Source organism: Pezoporus flaviventris, unplaced genomic scaffold (genome assembly GCF_033815535.1).
Source record: "Pezoporus flaviventris isolate CSIRO_AGI_PZ_B2104156 unplaced genomic scaffold, CSIRO_AGI_Pfla_v1 ptg000213l, whole genome shotgun sequence".
NCBI lineage: Eukaryota > Metazoa > Chordata > Aves > Psittaciformes > Psittacidae > Pezoporus > Pezoporus flaviventris.
In genome coordinates this window covers 2,978,609-2,997,184 of record NW_026892761.1, presented here as the reverse complement: position 1 = coordinate 2,997,184, position 18,576 = coordinate 2,978,609, and the positions used below count along the sequence as shown (strand labels likewise).

Below are 18,576 nucleotides of genomic sequence, written 5' to 3'. Positions count from 1 at the left end.
CAGAAGCACAGATTTTCATAGGCTTTTTAGACCGCCTACAACCAAGCCTCACTTGGTAGCAATGCATCTTCTATTCATTAAACAATGAGGAAAGGAACCCTTGTGGCATCAGACTCCTGTGGTTCACTGAGAAGCAGCAACATTTAGACAGTAACATTCACATAGAGATTTAAGAAGGGGACAACAGTTCTCTGTAGAGGTTTATTCTACTTTACAGTAACAAAAACCTGCCAAGTCCCGTATTTTCATGTACAGTGATATAATTTGCCATATAAAATACAATTTACAGAGATTTCTATCAAGTAAACCTAAACAAGCACACTCCTTGCATACGTTTATGGGTGTCTTTAAATTAGAAACATCTCATTAAGAAAAGAAATCTTACACCATAGGAAATGGTTGCATTTCATACCAGCTCTGCATTGTAATGCTGTGCCTACAGGTTCAGGATACAGATGATCATTTCCACCGGCAAATCCTCCACGTAGCAGGGCTTCAAAGATGCACTGATGTGAACTGTGCCACACGGCTTACACGCTACTCGCAGTCTCCAAGATGTAAATTTTTCTGAGGAATCTTGTTTTATATCTCCAAAACTATCTTATAAAAATATCAAAATATTTACCCAACTGTCCATTTACACGGTCAAATAAATTAGAGGGGGTTATTTCACACTTCAGAATGAGGACCACATGAAAAGGAGCCGTGCGATGGATTTCACAGCGAAAAGTCCCGCTTGAATCCCACCAAGAAGTCCAGCTGCTCTTCTTTCCAAGCTCAATGCAGTTGTACCTTTTTCAGTGGACAGGTTTATAGACACCACCAGGCTAAGCAGGCTCCAACAGAAAAAAAAGCCCCAGGGAATTTCTTAAGTGTATGGGAAAGTTCTGGAAAATCGAAGCAAACCACAGAAACGCTCCACTAAATCAGTTCAATCAAAGGAACAGATTCAGCTGCCTATTTAACCAACTACTCCCCTTTGGTAAGCCAATTCATTTGAGTCTTAGCCTTGTTCAGAGAACTGAGGCTTTCTTAAGTTTTGCTGCTTGTAAAGGTGCCATGTTTTATGTTCTTTAATCACAGATCTGTAAAAATGTGACAATGAAAACCCCTCACCCTCATGAAAAACCCCCAAGGACGACTGGTTTCTTTGCTGTACACTTAACAGATGGATTCCAAACCACAAAATACCTGTATATAAAAAGGAAGACAGTGCACTTTAAGCTCATAACACTCCATTTTCAAATCCTCATCAGCCACAAGTAGTTATTAACACTGCTCTTCTGCAGCCTTTGCCTAAATAGACATGACCCTTCTGTTGTCAAATAAGCAAGACAGCAACATTGGACTCCTTTTTATTAAAGCATGTGCTGTAGGATCACCTTTTGACACCAAAATATCACGTAAATGAGATGTAAAAGTATGGCTCCTAAGGTCTGGATTAAATTCTCTTATAAAATTACAATTCAAGTTACTGGAAAACATAACTTTATAATCTTAAAAAGCAATATGCTCTTCTTAGACTTTTTCCATTTCTGTACTGTAAATGGAAACTTTAAGATAAAGATGCAAGTAGAAAAACCAAAATCTCAGTACAGGTAACGCTGTGAATTCGGATAAGAAAAACATTATGCACAAAATGCAGCAAGTGACAGTCCGGTGTGTTCTTGCCTTTTACCCATTCGAGTAGTTGCATTCACAGTTGTTCCAAAATTGCTTATTATTTGTCAGGACATCGTGTAAGGCTAGTTTTACAAAGGGATTCCTGTAAAGGTGAGAATATACAGTATATACAAGATGTTGCTTCAGTCCTTGCTGTGTTCTAAAAGTTTATTAATTACGGGAAATATCAGTCTTAGTTCTATGCTTGATTAGTGGAAGATGAAGCTTCTGTTTCTGATGGTTTCTGAGTTTCCTTCGGTGTTTCAGGCTTCACCTCTTTACCGGTTTCCCTACTTTTGCTCCGATCTTTGCGATCTTTTCCTCTGTCTCTGTCACGATCTCGATCTCTCTCTCGATCTCTGTCTTTTTCCCTGCTCCGATCCCGGTCCCGGTCTTTGTCTCTGTCGCGATCTCTGTCTCTGCTTCTCGATCGATCTCTGTCACGTCTTCTGTAGGAGTCTCTCTCTCTGGTTCTGGTTCTGTCTCGGTCTCTGCTTCTTTCCCAGTCCTTACCTCGGTCCGAATCCTTCTCTCTATCTTTGTTTGGGTTTCTGTCTCTATTTTTGTCCCAGTCCTTGTCTCTGTGTCTCTCCCAGTCCCGGTCTCTATTCCAGTTTCTGCCACGGTCTCTTTCCCAAGGTCTGCTGTGTTCTCGATCCCTTCGTCTTTCCTCAAAGGGTCTGCCTTGTCTATTATCTGCTTGCTGAGACTCTGGCTGATCCAAGCCCTTGTCTTTATTTCCTCCCTCATATCTGTCTCTCTGTCTCCCTTCAAATGCCTGGCCTCTGAACTCAGGATTTTTGCCTTCTCGGAAGTCAGATGCTGACCACTGTCCCTCCGAGTCAGGTCCTTGTCCAGGAATACTGGAACCAGATGCAGATGGTCCAGCTTCATCCCACATCTCTTTTCTGTGGGACGGGTGGCTTGGAAGGTCCAGGAGTGGTCTTGGGCTTGGCTTCATGCCTTGTGACTGACCTTGGAAATGAAACCTAGAAGAGGGAGGTTCATTTTCTTCTGGAAACATTGCAGGTGTGGATCCTCTTGGTCCTCCAAACTGAACTGGTGCTGGACCTCTCTGGTTGGCAAATCTGGGTGGTGAATTCCCTCTCCGCTCTTCAAACGGCTGTGGCAAAAGTCCTCTTGGACCAGGCACATGATTTGGAGCTGGTCCTCTCTGCCCTTCAAATTGATTTGGGTGAGGCCCTCTTGGTCCCCCAAAATGACTTGGGGCTGGGCCTCTTGGCCCTCCAAACTGAGGGCCTCCTCTCTGTCCTTTAAACTGAGCTGGTGGGGGTCGTCTCTGACCTCCAAAAGGGAAAGGCGAAGGTCCTCTGTTTCCCATAAACTGAGGTTGATCCGGTCCTTCAAACTGCCCTGGAGGCCTAATCATTTCATTATACTGGGAATCTGAGTATTCCCTTTGTTCCATGTGAGGTTCCCTGGGATCTTCAAACTGAGATGGTGACATTCCTCTTGGAACACCGTGATAAGGAGGGGCAGGGCCCCTGTTATCACCAAAAAGAGAGGATGGTCCATGCTGTGCAGAAAATAAGGAAGGAATGGGACCCTTTTGACCTCCAAATCTTCCGGATGGAGGCCCCCTTTGCCCATCATTGTTTGGAAAACCATGCTCTTCAGGGAACTGTGGGGCCGGCCCTCTAAAATTAGGTCCATGAGGTCCTCCAGGTTGCATGAGTGGTTGTGGAGGTCCTCCTTTCTGCCCCGACAAAGCAAACTGAGGTCCAGCTCGGTTTTCTTCAAAGTGCTGTTGAGAAGGTCCACCCTCACCCTGAATTGATGGAGATTCAGTTTGTTCGACAAATTGATGAGACTGATTTCTTTGCTCATCATATTGCATTGCTGAAAGACCCCTCTCTGGTTCAAAGTGACCAGCTGCCTGTTCCTGAGAAGTGAACATTGGATTTGAGAAAGAATCTCTTCCCATCATTTCCTTTGACTCATCTGGCCATGACACTTTATGCATATCATGCAAACACTGACTGTCAGTTGATGTGGGGAAATTAGGCTGGAAAGATGTACTTGGAGGTGTTGGAAGCAGCACCTTACGTAAAGGTTTGGCTGAAGGTTCTCCAGGAGTCGTTTGTTTCACGTTTTCCAAAGTGATTTGGAGAGTGTTTTCAAATTTGCTATTAGATGACTCTTTCTGGGACACTGTAGAAGCCGTGATGGTTTCACTTGAAACCCAATTATCGCTAGTAAAACCAGGCTGAGCAGCTTTATCCTCCTTACCAAGTGACGTCTGCAAAGCGTTTGGAAAACCGGCTGGAGCCATTTCTCTTGTGGCCATCTCATTCTGTACCACCGGGGGCTTTAGCCGAGCATCAGCACTGTCATTAGTCTCTGTTGCCATCCTCCGAGCCTGGCGAGGATCTCTGCTCTGCCGTGGGTCACAACCCTGGTTTGCAAGTTGTGCTTGCTGATTTAAAGAGGAAGGTAAGTCTACTTTTTGTGTACCCTGCTGGTCCTGGTGGAATACTTCAGGTTTTAGTAGGGAAGATTTTGGTGGTGGTGACATTAAAGCATCAGACACTGAAAAATGAGCCATGGAAACACCAACAGCTGCTCTTTGTTGTCTGAGGGCTTCTTCTTGCTCCTCTAGTTGTCTTTTCTGTTCTTCTATCTGTTTGTTTAATTCCTCCAACATCTTTTGCTGTTCTACCAAGGATGAGGACGCAGATAAATCGGGGACGTATGAAGCAGATGTTTCTGAAGAATTGCTTTTAGAATCTGTATACATTTTGTTAGGTAAATCATCAACAGTCACTTTTGCTTCTTCCAAGATAGTTTCGTCTTCTGGATCATAGGCCTCATCCTCTAGTTCTGCTGCACTTGACGGCTTTTCCGCATTATATCGTTTTTCACTGTCACCAGTCTGCATTTCAAAAGCTTTCTCTGGACCATATTCTTCTTCAGGATCATAGGGTCTATCATCCTCCTCCTCTTCTATAGCTTTGTCTTTTGACATCTGGCCAAACTGCTGCACAATGGGATCTAACAAAGGAACGGCTGCAATTCCCCCATCAGCAGCAGCCTGACCTTCCTGATTCGAGGCCTGGACGCTTTCAGGATCCTTAGCAACGGGCTCAAAAGTTTTCTTTTTGCCAAAAAGCGTCTGCAGGATGTGCTCGAGCGGCGTGGCCGTTTTGGTGGATGAGGAATGGGTAGCAGCAGTGCTGGCAGAAGCAGCAGTTGAAGCTGGTGGTGCTGCAGTAGTTGTGGTTCCACTTTTGATTGAGGACAGTATTTTTAACACGGAAGGTGTGACTGATGAGGTGTCTGGAGCGGGAGGTGGAGGTGGTGGCGGTGGAGGTGGGGGAGATCCCGGTGGTGTTGTACTCATGGCAGGGTCTCCTGAGTAATGGGTGTACTTTGGAGCTTTCTTCTCCTGAGAAGCTGCTAGCGTCCCGCTTTCCTCATGTGCTTGAATTCGGCTTCGCTTTTCCTCTGGCTTTTCTGTTTCCATGCCAGTGGCGGGACGTTTCCCCTTCTGACAGATAACCAACCCAAGGATTAAATTCGGCCGAGATGACTCAAGACCTGAAAGGAAACACAAAGATTGTAGATGTAAAAACCTAGGTTTTAATTATGCTTTCAGTAGAAACTTAGTATTTTATATAGTGGCAGCTACAAAAGACATAACAATAAGAGGGTTTTCTAAATTCCATTATATGTCTTACTGGCAATTTTCATTAGCATATGCATCTGTATTTCTTTACTTTTTACATATATTTGTATACAATAAGTAATGTTTTAATCCCTTCCTTGATATTTTAAATAAAAGATTACAGTGATAGGTTTGAAATCATGATTTAAATAGTTGCCAAACGTTGTACACACAGAGACACCGAAAAGTGACAAAACCTAGGCTAAACTTTGTAACTATTTCTGTTACAATCTGTGCTAAACCACTAACATTGACACCAGTCTATAAACATTTTGTCCATCTCCAAGTTAAAACAAATACCAGCAATCACTGCGAAGATGACCTCAAACAAACTGCGCTTGGAAACAGTATCAAGGCTTGGAACTCATTCCCCCTTTGGGTTTTTTCCAGCTAGACTTCAGAAGCGGGGAAACTGCTTAACTACTGAGCAAGCAAAGGAGAGGTTAAGTAGGAAGGCGTTAAATGTGTGGCTGGATTCGCTTTCCCTGGTGACTTTAAACCCTCTGCTGCAGGGTTCAGTTTGATGCCGTCGGCCTTTCTATAAGTGAAATATAGAATTACACCTGAGTGAAAGCTTCATTCAGGCTTGAATCCTTGGAGAAGTATATCCTAAACTGATGGGAACATAAAGAGGAAAAACCAAAAGGGCTGTAGGTCTCTTACTGTCTTTCTTCCTTTTACATGGACAGCTCCCACTTGCACTCAAGGAAGACAACATGTCCAGAAAGAAGTTCTGTGCTTAGGAGGGTACTGGATGTGCTGCTTTAGGAAGCTTTCATTTTGTAGTACATATCATTTCCTGTTTGTATACCTAAAATTTAGTGCCCAAAAGTTTTGGTTTTTTTTCCTCCAGGCACAAGATTTGTGATTAAAAAAAAGGTGAAAAGTGTTGCAAATTTTCACCTTCATTCATATTTAGAAAAAAACATTAAAATTTATGAAAGCATGAAGAAAATTAACCACTTATATTACCAGGACTAAGATTTGCTAATAATTCAGTACATGCATAAATCTGCCCTCTAAGAGAGGGAAGGATGCTGAGATGGACAATGAAAGCAGACAGGACAGGAACTAAACAAAGTATTATCTGAGTACCTAAACAACGTGAATCTAAGGCTATTCAAAAAGGATCACAAATACTTGACTTATCCAACTACTCATTTGCACCTGCAGCCTAAAAGCAGTTATAGCAGTTCTGTTCACAATAACTTACTACCTTAAATGAAATTATATTAGTATAGAAGATCAAGACATAGTTCAAAAGACCCCCACATTCACAATTCACAGTCAGAAGAGACTCATTAGCTAGAAATGGTTCACTGTGTGTGAATTTGCTTTGTATCTTTTCTTTATCAGGATAGGAATAACAACTCCACGTCTGGTCGGTGCTGACCACTCCAGAGTATCCCTCACACTGGTGTTCATCCAACTCCCCCTAGTAGGCACTTGCTGTTCTGTTGTTAACATTTTGGTTCTCGACCTCTATGCAGAGACCTGTGATTTATGCAGTTAGTCACAATGAATCTCAGTGAGTAACTGGCATCAACAGGCTTCAAAACTCCACCAAACAGGGTATCTAATAAACAGCAATTACTGAAAAATCAGGTTTGAATCTCTGTAAGAAACAGAGATCGAGGCACTAATTAAAACAGGGTAAAGTTTTAATACACTTTCAAGACAATAAATTCCAGTAGTAAATTAATAGCATTAGCTGTAATTTAATCTCCTTAGTTATCATAGAAGAAACTCCAGTATCATCTTATGTTTTGCTACTGTAATTTTACACCAATACTTTTGCCTAACCTGGCTTTACATTCACTTAGTTTGAAGTGACCAAATACTAAATGCTTCTTTGAAATGGGAGCACACAGCCAGTGCAGCATTTCAAGTCAGTCCCATTCTATCTCAACATCCATAAATAGGTTAAGTGCCTAATTTTAGGTACTAAGGAAAATGGTGGCTACAATCTCCAACTACTGCTCAATGACTTGTCTTTCACGAGCATTTCAGAAGTGCTGCAAGCCATGTCAGCAGAGTTAGCAGCTTTCAGCACTATATTATTTACAGTTATTAGCCTATTAATTACTTGAAGTCCAGACACTGGTTTTATTGAGGTACATCCTGTAACTAAAGCTACTAAAGCAGGATGTACTAAGTATCAGCACTGGACAAGGATTTGTTTTTTTTTTATCCTTAAATATACTAATTACATCAGTTTTACCATATGTATGCATATAATGGCCACATCTTTCCCTATCATCACCAGCAGGTTAAGGAACTACCTGTTAAGAGACCTGTGCCTAACTTCTGTACATCAATGGACACAGCCAAGGGAATGGACTAAGCATGCCCATGGTGCACAGCTTTAAACTGCAGAGAGACTGATGCAAGATAGTCTTTAAATATTATCAACCCCATTTCAGTATTTGTTCCAGTTAACCATGAGAACAACTGACTGGCATCGTCAGGTTTAGAGGTACAGATCACTGCCTGCATGGCAACGCTGCTGCCTAGGGAGGTACACAATGAATTTCATGCCACCTCCTTCTACAACTGCTGCTTTTCCTAATGATTTCTGCTGAGATAAAGACACCCAACTCCATTGAAAATACAGGTAAATCTGGTTCAATTTGTTGCAATTTTTAAGAGCATTCTAAACAGCATGAGATTTCATGCCTTCATACTTTATCCTACTGTAAACTACCAGAAGAGATCAACATTTGTAGAATCCTTTGCTGATAACAGGGCTGTTTCATTAATCAAACTACATAAGAATGTTGTTACATTGCCAACGTTGCCACTAAATCCCTCAATAAATCCCTTTCTATTGGTAACCAAGTCTGATTACGCTATTTTTACAAAGTGCCTTGAGATCTACAGATGAAAGTGCTAAATAATCTTAAGTGTGTATGTGAAACAGAGAAGTAAATTCACATACAGTAAACCACTGCAAAAAGACAATGTAGAAGAACCCACTGATACATGAAATCTGGTAATAACTGAGGTAAATTAAGTGTAAGTATGGATAACCTTCAATTTTCTTCTGGTTTTAAATCACCCAAGTTACAGTTTTTTGTAGATCTTCTAGGTACTAGCGCAGTTCAGAAGTCCTCAGTTGTGTTCCCAATCCAGTCCACCAGAAATCAGGAGAAATCCATAATCCATATGTGCCCGATAGAACTGGGTAATACAGCTGGAATATCTCCTAACTAGGATTTCTGGAGTGGCAGGGGTGTATTGCCCTCTCCCTCTTCCCCCCGTCCAGTCATCTGAAGATGATCTGATATCTAAAGCATAATGCTTTTAGAGTCCTTGCTCAACTCTATTTGAAGGTACATGATTAAATTTAAGGAGACAATGACCACTTTCCATAAAATATTTTTATTGATTATGAAAGCAAAAGCAGTGAATTCCATCCGATGTCATTAAAAAGTGTGGATTACACATCTTTTATACCATGGGTTTAACACATATACAAAACCAGAAAAACACCTTACCTGAACACAACTTAGCGCAAGTGTGAAGTAAAGCTGTTACAGGGGTTTCCAACAAGTGTGAACTGATGGCCAAAGTCTAAGTCAAAGAAACTGGTACATCTTCTGGCCTTTGGAACCTTGTTTCTATTGCTATCCTTTAATCCATTTCACTTACAAATAGGTATTTCAGTCTAAAACTCAAAATTTGCCTCCATGAACAACACCTGTAAATCGTACCTGTATTTCTTTTAAGAGTTTCATTTTAAGTGAAAACTATAAAGGAAAAATAAAAGGAAGTAAAAAGGAAAGCTGGTCCTTCCATTGGAATGCAGGGAGGTGACAAGTAGGGAAGTGCCTCCCTAAAGCAGGTTATTTACCAGGCCAGCATTTACAGCTGATTCAATGACCAGCCCCTTCCCGGTGTTACCAGCCCAGAAAGGAGGGTGGTGCTTTTATTCTGGCTGGAAAAACTAGTCCATGAGTTAAGACCCTTGGCCTATATCCCTGTGCCAAGTGTTCTGTGCTTAGCGTATTCACATCTTGGCTAGGAAATGGAATAATAGCTTCTACACACCTTTCAAGAATTCAGGAAGTTAAAGACTATGAGGCACTGAGATTCAGCAATTATAGCTATATTGTTATAATTCAAATAGAAATAATCCTGCCTTTTTAGCTATAACCTAAAAACAATGACTTCCACTGTGCACTGTTCCAGGATGGGTAAGACAGACTTGGAGTGTATGAGAAAAAACTTATTGGAGGATTCAGAGCAAGTGCCCTTTGCAATCTCATGGAGGGAGATGTATCATTTGCTGTTGTTGCTGAAGTCATACACCATCAACACATGAAAACCTGTCCCAGACACTGTTGCTCCTGCAATCAAGCTCTGAGAAGGCTTTATTGAGTTTAGTCCTAGATGTGTATTTGAGGAGGAGATGACAGTCAGCTTCTCAGAAAGGTCAGCTCCTTGCATATCTGCTGTTTCATACCTACCGTTTAATAGCCTGCAAACCATTGCTAGGACAATGAAGTAGGACCTTCACTGTAACCTGCAGCTCTTCAGCTTCTCAATCTGTTACTGTGTATAAAATCCCAGATACTTATTTGGAAACTATGCACAGGCAACTCCTCCAACCTCAGATGAAGATGACTTCAAGTTTTTGAATGGGTGTTTCATGGGTGAGTTCATTCTCAGTTCTTCTGTCACCATGTTGAACACACAAGCATAGAGCAAACTCAAACGAAACATTACTAATGGTATTTTTATCTAGAACCAGAAGCTTGTACTATAACCTGCCTATACCAACTACTACCTGCCACCTACCAACCCTATGGAATATGAATCCCTTTTCCCCTAACAAATCAATTTTGAGAAGTCGGTGATTTGGCCAGAATTTGCTTCAACTAGAATAAAATGTTACAAACCTCTTGTGCACCATATTGCACATACAGATCAATAATCAGCATAAGATAGCAACAGAGTAGTGAAACCACTACAGATACTACCTTTGTCTTCAATGATTTCTTGACTCCTCTGTGGCTTACACTTCCTGGTTGGTTTAAGTAACACTGAATGGCTTGTAAGGGCCTTGTTTTTGTGGATTTATGGGTTGATGAAGATAGGGTGTTTGGGGGTGCTACTTTGGTTATTTTTCCAGTAATGCGGCTGGGTTTAGCTGATTTTATAGGTAAACTCATCCTCTTATTAGTATACAAGCATCTTGTTGGAAAAGCTATGGAATTTTCAGATAATTTTATCTCAACCAGCGTTGGATTTCCAATTTTTCCCTATTTAGAGACTTTAAAATTGGTTTTATATAGAAAAAAATTTAGTAACACTTAAATTAAACATTCAACAATTTGTCTTTGATTGACTTTTGTGAGGTGATTTTACCTAGCATTTAACCTCCCCTGGTTTGTGCTTACCTGGTCCCTCAAAGGGCAACAGTTTGGAAGGAATTGGGTCCTTAGTACTCAGGGGGATCAGGTAGAGATCCTTGATATGTCTGTTGTTATTAGCTACAACACCAAAACGACCACGACTGCTAAAATAGGAGTAGAGAGAGATATAGGCAACCTCCTCTTCTTCTGTTGCAGGATGGAAACGAATCAAACACAATTCCTGTAATACAAAAGCAAAGTGGAAAAATTCAAGCTGCAATATACCAGCAAATAAAATGGTAAAGGACAAATTCCAGGGGGGTAAAAAATAACTCTTCATTTATCACTTCAACAAGGCAATACTCTGGCTTTAAGAGAGAACTCTTGTTCAATTTGTAATACTAAAACAGAATCAGGCTTCCCATTTTCAGAAATACAAGTTACTTGTGTATCTTACATCAAACTAACCTTCTTGAGGCTCAAGTTAATACAAATGAAAGGGAAAATTCTTAGTTTCATTATTATATTTGTATCTAGGGCCTCATTTTTTTCATTTCTGAAGTATTTCTAATAGTAAAACCCATTAAAGTTCTTTAAAATTTGGGGTTTAATCTTCAACACTGAATAATTAATATTCAATCATTAAAAATTAATAAACAATATGTAGATTTTAACTAATATGCAGGAGAGAGAGATCAAGAGGATCTGCAGCTCTATACTAGTATTTCTTCAATAAATCAAAAGTGTCAGAGGAGTAAGTGGTGTGGGTAGTTTTCCAGGTGTGATCTATGTCAGTATTTACTGTTTACTCATTATAAAAAGTTCTTATTTCATATTGCTGTATTTTTCTTCCAGGTTTTGCGAAGGATTGTAAGTGAATACCTTAGACAGCGAAGATTTGAGTTTGCCAACATAATCCCAGACCGTCTTCGGTGAGATCCTCCCACCAATATGAATTGTATCTGGTAAATCCTAAACGAGAAGTATTACATGATAGCATGAGAAAGACCAAACGAGACTGATGTTTAAAAGCAGTGCAGGTTGCCCCATCCCAGCAGCCCAGTGGATAATGCACTATTATATTGTGGGAAACTTTCATACATACATTTCTAACTTCAGACAGGCTATTTCTAATATCAAGGTGTTTAATTACCAAGAGGCTAATGGTATACATAGAAAAGGCACTCCCAAACAAGGACAGCAGCAAAAATGCAAACTAGCTCTGCATGCCCATTACTGGCTTTGTTTTTATAGGGAAGCTGCCATCTGAAATAGAGCTTTCCTCCACTGTTTCGGTTTCTCAGGAAATGCTGCACTTGTGACTACAAGTCACATGAATTCTAGTGAGCTTCCTGTCATAGGGACTGTGAAACTCAGTTTAGCAAAAGCAGTATCAAAGAGAACCACCCACCCTGTTAATAAAAGTCCTAAACCACCCATTTGTGTTTGAAACTTCCTAACGGTCACATAAAATAAGCTTCAGAGGGAAGGGAAAGAAAAGCTTATTCATTTTAGCTCATCTTTATACAGTCTCATTACTTCAATGTACACTCTCCCCAGAGTAAGAGCATCCAACTGGGTTCAGTTGAAAGGTATTAAAAAGCACGGTATTTTTCATAAATGGCCAAGCAAACTTCTGTAACAGATCACATCAGTGACCCCTCTACCTTGAGCCACCTATTACTAAAGGGATGCCATTTACCACTGCTACAGTTCTAATATAACACCTATGTAGTGACCCCAGCCCTTCCAGCAACAGGAGCTGCAGTAGATTTATTCTAAACACATAAACACATCAGTGCTAACCTCACTAAGATAATCAAAGCACCCGGAGACAGGATATGCTTTAGTGACAAATTTGGCCACACTTTGCATATTAATAAATCCTTTCCAAATGGTGTTGAGACGAGAGAGAAAGAGGGAAGTGTCGCTGTCCTGAGGTGAGCGTGGCTCTGCAACACTGAAAAACAAATTCAGAACAGACAGGTTATAGAACGCAAATGAGAATGCATCTTTTTTCCTTTCCTCCCTCCTACTTTATTTTAAAGAAATAACAGATTTATTACTAAATGCTTTAATGTTTTCCATTAATTTGCTATTAGTGAAAAAAGCAAGGAGTAACAGTAAATGAACTTGCAGCTCCAGACAGGAAAAAAGATGCCAAAACACGTTACTTTATAAAATCATGTTAGCACTGTAACTATTGTGATCCTGACTCTATAACAAACTAGTATGAATTGTATATTCCCCACTAATTGGGTTAATAATATACACCTGAGGTTCTCACGTAAAAGAATTGGCTACGAACAAAAATCTTTTAACTGCAGCTGCATAAGAATATAGTTAATATTTATGTTGACTATTGTATATACCCAGAATATGGAAGTAATCCACCTCCTTTCAAGCTGGTCAATTGGTTAATTCATAAATTCAGATGTAGAAGTATTTTAATATAGGATGAATAATCTAGGACTGATTTTATACTCTCACATACACTAACTTTCTCTACATTAACGTACATGCAGACTTCAAGAGTGCATAATACCTTGTTTTATTTATCTGCTGATGGTCTGAAAACTTTACCAACTAGAGACGGTAAATTATGAGATGCTAAATCAAAAACCTGAATCAGACTACCTGAACTTTAACATTGACCATGCCTTTTAACAGGGAGGAGGGGAATGGGACATGGGACACACGGGATGTTGAAGATAACCACGTTAAAGACTGGGTAGCTTGGGTTACTATAAGATATACGCACTTGACATTGGGTGAGTGGTGAACTGCTAAGTATCTTGGATCTGGTGAGGATGATGGCTTTGTCAATATTGATTTGGGGACAGTCATAATTGGTTTTGAAGTTTCCTGTTTTGTTTCCACTGTTGAAACTTTGTCAGAGGCAGGAGCAGAACGCAGGGCTGGGGTCACAATACCAGAGGAGTTGCTCATTGCTGTCCTGGGGTCTCTGCCCGAAACTGTTACCGTCGTGACAACTACGCCAGCACAAGTGGCAGGAAAAGCAGAGATCTCTTCAGGAACAGAGGAATCTGCATTGGTAGGGGCCTGGGTTGTAGGAATGTGAGTTGCTCTTTCTGCGCTTGACTGAGGAACTGTTTCTGCTACTGGTTCATCTTCAGTTTCCATTGCAGTTTCAGAGCTGGCCTCTGTGGCAAGCTCTGCTGTTGAGGCTGGTGCAGAACTTTCATACTTTGGCTGAGCTTCTGGCTTTGATTTTGACTCCACCTTTTTAACAGAAGCCACTGACTTTTTCTTAGGTGGCCCTTCATCTTCAGATGCTGAAATCTGACCTATAAATTGATTTCAAAAGCTTTTGATTACTATTTAACAATGAAATAGCTTAGAGGAAAACAAACACACTACTCTTAACCATTCTTTTACTTTGCACAAAGACAGCACTGTAGGTACCTGTACAGATTTTGCAGTTCAGGTCAAAAAGATGGGCTCGATGTTGGCTTGTTGTATCCTTCAGCATACTGCTAAACACATCTAGAGAAGCAGCACTGTTTGAATTTGATGCAGTTCGAGTTGACTCTTGCTGCTCCTAAAAGTGAATAAACACAAAAGATATTCCAGTTGATCATTAATTCCTGCTATTGAAAAAATACTTTGGAAACCATTAACTAATTTCAATCCTTTTAAAAGAAAGATTAGAGGTCTCAGTTAAAGCATATCATGCCTGGTAGAGCTCTCAAATAGTATCTGTCTTCATTTCATTCCACATGTTGTGGAGTAGATAGCTAATATTCAGAAATAAAGGACTGCTCTGTAAGTTGACAGCGGGGCTGAAAAATACACAGCATTTTAGAACTGCATTCAAATATGCCTATCATTTGTTGTACTCTTTCAACCTAAAAGGAAACATGCTCATGGCACAACTACTAGGCAAGAATATCCTTACAGCTCAACTGAAACAATCTGCACTTCTGATGAGAGACTGGAGGCCCTGATTTATCTCCCTCAATGTCTTCATGCTGAAGCAATAGCCAATACTTACATCAGAATCAGACACTGGTGGAGAATCTTCCATATTTACGGGTGGCACATGTTCCCGTTTTACAGCTGTTTTCTTGACTTCATGAGATTTGCTCCTTGACTCTGGAGTCTGACAAAAATAAAACCAGTTTGTTATTTTATAATTTTAGACTTTTATTTTGTACTTGGTTGTCAGTTACCTCGTGGTGGAGAAAAAGTGTATTGAAACTGAATGTTATTAATATTTCATCAGGGAGAAAATGGTGCATCAATGTAATATGGGTGATAAGGGTTAGGGAACTGACTCTTAATTTGCATATACTAAAGATACAAGGGGACATTCTGTTACTTACTGGTTTAGTTGGTTTCTCTTTCCACACAGACAGCTCTTTAGATAAAAGTTCCTCTGGTTTCATTCTCACCAGTTTTGACAGTGAGATTTCCTCACGAAGGACACGATGAAAGAGTCCCTGAAAAGAGAACGGACTTTGTTCCTATGCTGAAGAAAACCTGCTTAAGGTAACTAACAAGATTTGCAGTGCTTAACAGGCAAAAGCTGTTCCAGTTTCTCAATTTTCTATTACAGATACTGGCTACTTACAAGCAAATTTGGAAAGGTGCAGTAACCAGAACATAAGGATGAAATATACACAAAGTATGAATTTTCCTCATTATTATCAATAACAATCAATGTAACTGAATAGGAGTGTCAGAATTTGCCACTTCTTGTTTCATATCCATTGTAGAAATTTAAAAAACATAATAAATTTCAAGTGTTCTCTAGTGAATATTTTCACCTGTGCCAGCATCAGCTTTTTTCTTTTAAAGCATAAAGATGATCGTGTATATGGACAGTATCTAACAGGCAGCAGAGAATGCCACAAGAGGAGAAACTAATAATGTCTGTATTTAAAGAAAGCCATTCTGTAATAAGTATTTCACACCAAATGTCCACACTTAATAAATACACACGACCAACTGATGTAGACTTTGAACTTCTACTTGGCTAAAACAGTTTTTTCTAATATTTGAATGGCTCTATAATAATGCTTTATAGTGTAATTCATAAGTCTCTGCCTTGAAACTCTTAAATGTTCAAGGCAATGTTGAAGGCAGAGTTTGAAATACTAAAAAACAAATATATATTTCAATATATATATTTACTGCTTAAGGAAATTCCAAACCTGGTTTTTGGGATCCTTGAGATTGAACATGATGCTACGGTATTTACTCTTGTATCTGTTGTCCGTAACTTGGAACAAGTTAAACATTTCCTTTTCAATATTGAGTGCTACTTTTCCTACTTCACTCTCTGTCATGACCAGATCATCGCTATCATTGACTCTGTTAAAAACAGAAAGGGTACGTGCATTTATGTTAGGCATGAATCTTCAGGTAGCATTATTAAAAGCTGACTTAGGCTTATCCTCCCTCAGTGAGGTTCAAGTGCTTGAGTCTTAGTCCTAGATTCTCCACTGTGAACAGCATTTCCATTTCAGAGACAGAGCAGTGCTCTGTAATAAGACTCAACAGCTGGCATTAGCTTTAATAATCCTTGTGGGAATGTTTGCTTTTTGTTTTTTCCTTTCCTAAGGGATAGCTGTCCACTGACCTGGCTTTGTTGCTGTGGTTTTTTACGTTGGGAGGGAATCTCTACTTCAGCAAGCATCTAACCTTTCACTGGGATGTTTCCTGTACTATGTTCCCTATAACCTCTACATCCCCAATACTACCAACACCTGATTTTAAAGCTTCAGAGCACCTGCATTATAAAATGCCCCTATGCTGTAATTTAATTCAACTGTAATTGCTTCACTATAAATGGATTAGCGAGGATCTTTTTTTATTCCTAAAGGCTTTTTCACATTTATTTAATAAAGATCATTATTAATGTACACCTGAAATACCAATTACACTTGCAGTAACTTGCAGTATAAATTCAATCCCTCAATACCCCTTTATTAAGATGTAAGCAAAACTCTTCAGGCTAAACATTCACTTCTACTTGTAGATTCCTACATAAGATAAGCACTTTGAATTCCCACCTCTTCCATAAAATTTCTTTTAGGGATCGTCGAATATTTTGCCGAATCTGAGAGTTGGGCTGTGACTGGATAGGGCCGGGTGATGCCTTTCCTTGACTGCTTCCAGATGCAGGAGAAATGGAAGACTGTGAAGGCTTTTTGAGCCCTCCACCCAAACTGGAAGACGTAGCTGGTTTTTTGGAAACTGATGAGCCATGAGAAAGAGATGAATGCTTTGAAGGAACACTGCCTGCTGGAGAAACACTGCCTGCTGGAAGCCAAGGCTTCTTGGGAATGACACCTTTGAAACTCGCAGCAGAAGGTTTAAGTGGTTGTTTAGTTACTGCTGCGTTAGAGAAGGAGGAGGACTTCTTCGAAGGAAGATTTCTAGAGAGAGAAGATGTCTGTTTCTCCATTACAGATGCAACAGCTTTCTTCGATGTCAGTGCAGCCTCTGCTCTATCTTCATTCCTTTTCTCTTCCCTGTGAGCTGTTAGAACAAAGAAGGTAATATAATATTAAAGGCTTAACTTTATAACCTCCTATTCATGTAGAGCAAGTACCAATCTATAACGAAGTCTGTGAAATAACATCTCCAGAGTTTAACTGTCAAGTAGGCAATTCAAGCTATTTACTTCCACTGGCATTTTAAAAGTACTTTCAAAACCCATGCAGAGATTCATATAGTTCCTTTTGAAGAAGTTTGTCTTTGATCCTTCAGATACCGTGTCTCCAAGGCCAAATGAAGAATTTAAGAGAGTTCCACTTTGGCTCTACAGGTTAAATTTTTATTTATAACCTATGCAAGAAAACTGGAAGGAAAGTAAGGCACCACCTTCAAAGATTCCTGAGTGGGATTTCATGGGGAAGCTTCCAAAACACCCCAAACTTCCACAAATTTAAGAAAAAGGCACAATACAACCCACATTTTAACAGAAAAATCCTTAAGGTGCCTCACAGAACCACTTCATTACAGAGGCTGACCTGAGGAGAGTCCATGAATCTGAAACTGCATTAATACTACCTTAAGTTTAGCATCACGGAAGTTTAAGAAACCCTTTCACCCATATTTCTTACTTTAATGAGCAAGAAAACACAGAGAGAGTCCAGCGCAGGGCAACGAAGATGATTAGGGGAGTGGAACATCTCCCTTATGAGGAAAGACTGAGGGAGCTGGGTCTCTATAGTTTGGAGAAGAGGAGACTGAGGGGTGACCTTATAAGTGTCTATAAATATATAAAGGGGGAGTGTCACGAGGACGGAGCCAGGCTCTACTCAGTGGCAAACAATGATAGGACAAGGGGTAATGGGTACAAACTGGAACACAAGAGGTTCCACTTAAACTTGAGAAGAAAATTCTTCTCAGTGAGGGTGACGGAACACTGGAACAGGCTGCCCAGGGAGGTTGTGGAGTCTCCTTCCCTGGAGACATTCAAAACCCGCCTGGACACATTCCTGTGTAACATTATCTAGGTGTTCCTGCTCCAGCAGGGGGATTGGACTAGATGATCTTTCGAGGTCCCTTCCAATCTCTAACATACTGTGATACTGTGAAGTTACTTAGAAAATCTGCACACATAGTCCACTTGGTGGATAGTATCCATGTCACATTAATGACATTGCCATAAACCATTATTAGATCCTCCTATTCAGTTCCTAGCTAAATTCTAGATCTACAGAGTAATCAAACATTGATATTGCTGCTCAGACTGTGGTGATCTAATTCCCACCATTCATTCAGATCACTCCATTCACAACATACTGATTTTCTGTTTAAATGTTAATAGTTGATACACATCAGATACTAAGAGATTTAGAAGTATAAGCAAAGGCTCCAGTTTTCACACGTGCTGCA

General features: G+C 40.1%; 1 protein-coding gene across 5 annotated transcripts in view; it reads right to left on the bottom strand.

Annotated features, from left to right (window-relative positions):
* Positions 1-174: 174 nt before the first annotated feature.
* Positions 175-18,576, bottom strand: part of DIDO1 (death inducer-obliterator 1) — a 52,783-nt gene continuing 34,381 nt past the window's right edge. For all 5 annotated transcript variants that reach the window (XM_061441683.1, XM_061441684.1, XM_061441685.1 and 2 more), the window contains 10 exons: positions 16,743-17,211; positions 15,882-16,041; positions 15,051-15,167; positions 14,720-14,827; positions 14,131-14,266; positions 13,466-14,012; positions 12,511-12,664; positions 11,587-11,676; positions 10,750-10,945; positions 175-5,220 (listed from right to left, as the gene is read on the bottom strand). In XM_061441683.1, coding sequence (XP_061297667.1) covers positions 1,862-5,220; positions 10,750-10,945; positions 11,587-11,676; positions 12,511-12,664; positions 13,466-14,012; positions 14,131-14,266; positions 14,720-14,827; positions 15,051-15,167; positions 15,882-16,041; positions 16,743-17,211 — 5,336 coding nt within the window. In that variant the 3' untranslated portion in view covers positions 175-1,861. The remainder of the gene's footprint in view (positions 5,221-10,749; positions 10,946-11,586; positions 11,677-12,510; positions 12,665-13,465; positions 14,013-14,130; positions 14,267-14,719; positions 14,828-15,050; positions 15,168-15,881; positions 16,042-16,742; positions 17,212-18,576) is intronic.